Genomic DNA, 6,997 nt, shown 5'->3' with positions numbered 1-6,997 from the left:
ATTGGTTTCTAGAACAGATTCTCTAATCTGATTAGATTTAAAGGCACCATTTCCAGTTGCAAAAAGAGCCCTGATAGTCTATGACACGATGTGGCAACAGATAGGCAAAACCCCACCAACGGATAAGAGGCGAGGTTCTGGGTCACATGTATTTAATACAAAACATTTTGGTCAAACTAATGAATATGAGATTGGCTGTTTGCTTATAACCACACTGGACAGAGTGAGGGAAGAAAAAGGATGAGCTCAGGGCTTCACATTTCTGGCTCAAGTGTAACCTAAATGACCAGAGTTCTCCATCTTCCCTGAAGAAATTCCTATCACTTATAGCCACAGAGCTAAGATTTTTGCAAACTAAAGACAAAGCTGCATCCTCCAAGTGGGCTGAATTACGACAATCAAATTCTCCACTCACAGGGTAGGAGCTGCTCAAGTGAGGGCACTGATTGGGAAGGAATGTCCTGAAATCTGGATTAAGCGTATTTGGGCAATTCTGGTGAAGCTGGGGATGTTGGACCCCCAAATCCTGCCGAGCCTCTTTGCCAGAAGCAAGCCTTCTCCCTGAGGTTGACCCTGTTTTGCCTGAGCAATGGAGGCAATGGCCTTCCCTGATGTAGTTTCCTTGCAAGACACTGTGGATCTTAGGAAGTGCTCCCACCCTCCCTCTTTATTCCTGTAACCAGACTCAAGTCCCAGCAGGCCCTGAAAAGTGAGGTACAGAGTATGACCCAGGAGGTGCACTACATTCCAAAAGAACTGCCCGATTTTTCCCAATTTATACTGACATATCTGGGGAATACGGGAAGGAATGAACATTAAGGGCACGGGGGTAATAGTGGAAAGAACACAGATTAGACTGAATTTAGTAATATGGCCCCATTAAGCAGAGATTCAAGATTCAATATTTTAACGAGGGGTTTCCTGTGCAACCATGTGCTTAGGCAGTTTTGTTCCCTTTGAGTTTTTTTGTTTTTTTAAGTATATTGTATTGATTTCAGAGAGGAAGGGAGAGGGAGAGAGAATCATTGATCGACTGCCTCCTACACACCCGTACTGGGGATCGAGCCCACAACCCAGTCATGTGCCCTTGACCAGAATTGAACCTGGGACCCTTCAGTCCCTAGGCTGACGCTCTATCCACTGAGCCAAACCAGCCAGGGCATGAGTTTATTTTTAATTCAAAAATGAGGTAGCTAAACCCACATTTCACCTAGTGATCTCTCACCCATCTTCCAAAGTCAGGACTATTTTGCAGCCCAGCCTCATTTCCTGAGAACTTGAAGATCTGTTCATCACAACCACTAAACTTACTTTTGCTAACACTGGTAACATATGAGGCTTTTCCTAGCAGAGTTATGTGGAATGCCACCAGAGACCTGGCAATCCTGGCGTCTGGTCCTCACTCAACTGCCAAGTAGTCCCATGGTCTTCCCGTGATTCAGGGGGATGCTTCAGTAACTGGCTCCGAGACTCTCATCACCTATCCTCCTAGTTACCACTATGTGGAGTGCAAGAAGCGGAGGCCCTCTCCTAGTATCTAAAACCTACGACTCTGTGTCCATTCATTTTTCTAAAAAGTAAACTGTTTTTCTTTATTAAAACAAGTTTACCTTTGTCCTTCCAGATTGTTTATCACATTTTGCTAGATTCAAGAGTTAGGTCAACACAGCCAAAGGACAGCTGACATGAAATCTACATGTTTATAACCAGAAGACCCAGAGGGCTACCCAGTATCTTTCTCCTGTACACTGGCACATTTACTATGTCTTTAGAGCCCAATTATATTCCCCGACTATGCAAAAAGTTCACGCGTTAAAAAACAGAAAGAAGTTCCACTTCTACATATTGAATTAAAATTTATTTTAAAAGGTGAAGTTTTATATATCCTTTTAAAAAATGAAAATTCAAATGTCTTAGAATTCAGCAATGAATCTTCAATATTATAAAGCTATTTATAACAGTAATTAAAGTACTGGTAACATTTTACCCTTATAAAAATGTCACAGAATTCACATCACAACTTGGATCCTTAATGATTCAAGTTTCTCATCTTACACAATAAAGGTCTGATCAGTTTAAAGATAAAATCCCTCTGGATGTGCCGTCCTCAAGGCTTCCATTACCACTCCATCAGCTCACACAGTAGGGTAGCTGGCTGCCGTGGCGATCCCACAGTGGTTGCTCTGGTCTCTGGCCATTTTTACGTAGCCATTCATGCCCCATCCTGAACCCCAGCTGAAAGAAGAGCATGTTTTGCATTTTATTCAAAGAATCAAGTACATATTAGCTTCATTAATAATGCTAGCTAATACTTAAAATACTGCTTACCATGTATCAGACACTCTTCTGAGGGCTATTACATATACTTATAATAAGCCTATTAATTCCCCCAGGGTCCTTATTTTAACTTACTAAGCTATGACATTGAGGCGGAACTGGGAGTCCAATGTAACAGTCTATTTCCACAGCTGTCTTACACATCATCTCAGTTAAAGAACTTGGGCTGTGAAAATTGCTCCTGATAACCTCCTCTGCCTGAGATGGGAAGCAGGATACAATGGCAGGACATCAAATGAATGACAACAGGAAGGATGCCAGCAGGCCACTGGACTCTGGGACAATTTTTAGACCTAAAGAATCAGCAGAGGCCGATGTTTCTGCTCACTAAACCTTGCTGACAAATCGGAGACAGAAAAAGGAAATCAGCTCTCACCCCTGCAACTAAGAAGTCCTTTACCGGAAACCCTTGGGGCCAGATGTGTTCTTAAGAAAATTTTCAGAATTACAAATGCAATGCTACAAATACATAATAATGACACTAACAAGGTTCTACAGAATCTTAAAATCAAACACCAGAAATTCTGTGACTGTTAAGTATAAGAAAGACTTCTGGAATTCCAAAACTGAGCATTTTTGGACCTGAAACCAAATACTGGTTCCAAACAAGCATTCCCTTTTCAATTTCAAATATAACATTTGGGGTTTTATACCTGTTCTTGACAATCCAAAATTTATTGTTCTTTGATTCTCCTCCTTCAGAGCCATAGCCAACCACCAGAACACCGTGATCCAGGTCTTTGCTGCTGCAGTTTGGTTCATAATAGATGCCTACGAGAGTAAAATTCAATGTGGGGATGTGAAGCTCCAAGTGACAGGTGGCAGGAATCCACCCTCTCAAAATTCAGTATTATGTCATAAATTCCAAATGAGGCTTACATTCATTTGCCAAAAAATAGTAATGGCTGATAAAAAGTCAAACTCAACTCACTAGAAATCAACAAAATTTAACTAAATCCAATATATTTTCTAACAACAAAAAAAATTCCAATATGATCTAGTTATCAAGACTAATATGATTTAGGCACTCATTTAACTAATATTAATTAGCATAATCCTTCCTACTCCTAGAAAGCCATCTAAAGGTTCTATAAAGAACCCTTGAGCCAAAGGGCTCTTTATAGTTCTAATTACAATAATAAGAAATTTTTGGAATAAAGGTCCAACAATTAATTGGAGGATAGTCATGCAAGTTTAGGTTACATCTATAGAACTAATTACATAGCCACTTAAAGATATTTATGAACAGTTTGTCATCATGGGAAAATATTTAAAGTGGAAACATCATTATGTTAAATGTACATACTCAAAATTCTACAGTCCTGGAAAGCAGAACTCCATACCAAAAAGTCATGATGGTGTTTTCCAATTTTGCCTACCCGAATTTCTGTAATACAAACACCTACCTGCATTATAGAACTGGAATGATGAATGGCCTGCATCTATAGCAACAGAGATGGGCCCCACAGTCGCCACTGCCTTCAGAAGGGCCTTCTCACGCTGAGGGATATCCACAAAGCCAGTGTCGTTGGCAGCAGAATACTCAGGTCTATAGTTGCAGGTGTTTGATTCCTTTTAAAGGTAAATGGGAAGGAACCTTATGAGTACCACCCACCTCCTGGGGAGCATCAGTTCTAAGACCCCAGACTCAGCAGTTTGCACCTTAATTATTTCTAAGTCAACTTTGTTTTACAGCAACCCAGGAAGCAAAATGCTATTGGTTGCCTTAAAAAAAATTTTCACTGTGGAGAAATCTGCATTATATGCAGAATAGTGCATATATTCTCCATGTTACATAGAAGCAAGAACGGCTACAGTTAGCCACCTCATTAGAGATCTGTGCAAAATTTGATAATTTATAGTGACAGTTCTGACAGTTTGCATCTAAAATGTGAATGCTGACTAAGGTGTCTGTTATCTCTGAAAATGCTCAACTTTCAATAGCAGAGCTGGAATAACAAGATAAGGAGCTCCATTTACCCTTGCGAGATATGGATAGGATTCCTCTGTGTCCAGGCCTTTGTTGTCCTTGATGTACTGGAAGGCATTATCCATTAGGCCACCATTGCAGCCCTCATTGCCCTGAGCGCGAGAGCAGTCCACCAGGTTCTGCTCACTCAGCGAGACGAGTTTGCCAGTTTTCCGGAACATCTGTCCTTCAAGGGAACCAGTTGCACTAAAAGCCCAACAAGAACCACACTGACCCTGAAAATAAAAAAAACAACCATCAGTTTATAAGACAAATACAAAGATTGACAACAGCCCATATACTTGAATGCTCTGTAAAAACACCCCAGCAAAAAAGCATGTCATTCCAGTGGACCCGAGCAGGGATGCCGTTCCTTTTTGGCTTTCCTGAGTTAAAAGATCGGAACCCGGTCATACCTGGTTCTTCACAGGAGTTACATAGCCTTTGTCTCTCCAATCCACAGATGAGGGGATCTGAGCAAAGAGAGGCTCTCGGAATGCCTTCCCATTCCGTTGCTTCTGGTTCTGAAAGCCATTCATCACCTGCCTGAATTCTTCATTGGTCTACAAGGAAAAGTAAGTAAACTGTTGAAAAAGCAAGAGCTTGTTTTGCTAAAAAGCACTGAGGAGAGGAAGTACAAAAAGCGCAGCCTCCCAGGCCACACTCACCATGTCGCCAAAGGCATTCATCGCCATGGTGAAGCCCTGCTTCGTTAGGCTGTATTCCCGATTGTGCAGTTCGATCATTTTCATATTCTTCTCCCACACCGCTCTCCTCCATCCTTCTTCATTCTAGAGGCAAGCATGCACCACGCTGTCGTTTCTACTGAAAAAACCCAACCTACCCTCACCACGGGGATTTGCAGAGAGGAAGAGAAACCACAGCCAGGGAAGGCTTTATACTACTGGGTGCTGTTCTCCAAGGGCCATCACAGGGATGTACACCCATAGGGTGCTCATTAATGGCTGCCATTAAATTACTGCCCTGGGGTGGCTGACCTCAGGAAGCCACTCTCTGGCTGTAAACGCCTGACCTCAAGGGCCCTTCTCTGTGGGTCCCTCTGGGCAGTTTCCGATGTTACCCACCACGCCATATAGTCTCCTGTGTGTTGCCTTCCACTCGTACCACTGTGCGTCCAATCTGGGATCAAGTTTTGGAGTAGCTGAGGCTATTCCCAAGCAAAGGGCGGTCAGGAGGAGTGAAGGATTCATGTTTCAAAATCCTAGGAAGAGGGGGGGAAAAATGAGTGATCTGATTAGACCAATCCTTCTGCAAAGCCATCTTACTGTGGGATAAAAACATTTAAATTACCTTCCCTGATATTTATGGAAGGTCTGCTGAAGGCTACGGATGTGGGTGGAGAAAAACAGGCCAAGGGCTTACCAAATAGGGGCGGTATATGATTCAGCCATCAAAATGAAAAACAGGCTGACCAGTGCTGCAGGAATTGAAACAGACTTCGTTGTAATAGCGCAATGATCATTTAGGTTTTGATTAAGGGCCTCAGGGCACCTTATGGGTCTGAATCTTAAAGCACGAGAAAGAAACTGTCGGCCCAGGTTATTTACTCCAGGTACCAGCGTGACCCCGGACATTATTTATCAGGACTCTGCCCCCAAGTAAGCGCAGGGATCCCCAGGAGTTAGGTTTCCACCTTACACCTATCTGCTTGACTACGGCACCGCAGGGGTGCGATATGCCTTCGAGCCTCTGCTTCTGGAATTTGAAACCTTTCTGACCGGCCTCCCCGGGAACACATGGGCCGCGGGGCACCCAGCCCACACCCTCAGTCCCTCCCGCAAACCCGCTACACGATCACGTGGCTCGGAGGAGCGCCGAGCACAGAGCCCCGATGGCACTGTCTGCACCGGCCCAGCTCTCCCTCCAGGTGCTCGGACACTGGCCGGGCCCCGTGACGCCAACGCAGCCGGCGGGGCCGCGCCGCGGGAATGCCGCCCCGCCCCGCGCAGACGCCCGCGTCCGGAGGTTGTTGACGCAGCGCTGGGCGCCGGGCCCCGCCGGACCTGTGGCCGCCACCGCCCCGAGGCTGGCGGCTCCTGCACAGGCCCAGCGCCCGGCGGTCTCCGCGCCGCCCCGGGCTCCCCGAGCCCTCCGTCTGCCGTGCCGGCCTCGAGGCCGCAGGTGAGCAGCGGGGCTCGTGCGGCGCCGCAGCCTCCCCGGCGCGGGCCGGCCGGCGCTCGGGCTCCCATCCTCCCGTCCGAGTCCCTGGATGGGCCCCTCCCCGACCCCCTGCCCGCGACGCGCCGCGGCCACGGACTGACCTGCGGCGGCCACAGCTGGGAGGCCGCACTCCACGGGCGCAATAAACTCCTCGAAGGTCGACAGACCCGTGGTTCTGGCCCAATCGCCCCTGACTCAGCCTTTTAAGGCCCCGGGCTTTCGGCCCGGCAGCCCCGCCCCCAACGCCTGTCCGCGCCGCGATTGGCTGAGCCGGCTGGGGGCGGGGCCCCTGGGGTTGAAACCCCCGGCGCGTGACACGGCGCGGTCTCAACTCCTTTGGCTTCGGTCGGACCTACCTCCCTGGACCCGGGGGAGGCGAGCGGGGGCCCAAGGACAACTCTGAGGAGGGTCCCCCACCTTCGTAGGACCCGGACCAACCAACTACCCGGAATTCATGCGCTTGGCGGGTGGTTCAGGGAGAGCGTACAGCGAGCCCCAGTGGATGTCAGG

General features: G+C 46.9%; 1 protein-coding gene across 2 annotated transcripts; it reads right to left on the bottom strand.

Annotated features, from left to right (window-relative positions):
* Positions 1-1,913: 1,913 nt before the first annotated feature.
* Positions 1,914-6,744, bottom strand: LOC118667617 (cathepsin L1). Of its 2 annotated transcripts, XM_036331328.1 has the most exons (9): positions 6,589-6,657; positions 5,618-5,744; positions 5,392-5,528; positions 4,975-5,097; positions 4,723-4,869; positions 4,318-4,542; positions 3,744-3,909; positions 2,991-3,108; positions 1,914-2,235 (listed from the first exon to the last, which is right to left on the bottom strand). In XM_036331328.1, exons 3-9 carry the CDS (start codon positions 5,515-5,517, stop codon positions 2,136-2,138), a joined length of 1,005 nt encoding a protein of 334 aa, XP_036187221.1. In that variant the 5' UTR covers positions 5,518-5,528; positions 5,618-5,744; positions 6,589-6,657; the 3' UTR covers positions 1,914-2,135. The 2 variants fall into 2 exon arrangements, with proteins under 2 accessions (XP_036187221.1, XP_036187220.1); XM_036331327.1 differs by lacking the exon at positions 5,618-5,744 and having other exon boundaries at positions 6,589-6,744.
* Between the last annotated feature and the right edge of the window lie 253 nt (positions 6,745-6,997).

Source organism: Myotis myotis, unplaced genomic scaffold (genome assembly GCF_014108235.1).
Source record: "Myotis myotis isolate mMyoMyo1 unplaced genomic scaffold, mMyoMyo1.p scaffold_m19_p_12, whole genome shotgun sequence".
Classification (NCBI taxonomy): Eukaryota; Metazoa; Chordata; class Mammalia; order Chiroptera; family Vespertilionidae; genus Myotis; species Myotis myotis.
Note: the sequence above shows the minus strand (reverse complement) of the source record. Positions and strands in the feature narration are given on the sequence as shown.

Bases quoted from the DNA above. Each gene is read 5' to 3' on its own strand.
- LOC118667617 (XM_036331327.1), bottom strand. From the start codon at position 5,517: ATGAATCCTTCACTCCTCCTGACCGCCCTTTGCTTGGGAATAGCCTCA. The intron at 4,870-4,974 runs GTGAGTGTGGCC...TTTTCCTTGTAG, and splicing joins TGAATGCCTTTGGCGACATG to ACCAATGAAGAATTCAGGCA. The intron at 3,910-4,317 runs GTAAATGGAGCT...TACCTTTAAAAG, and splicing joins CCTATCCATATCTCGCAAGG to GAATCAAACACCTGCAACTA.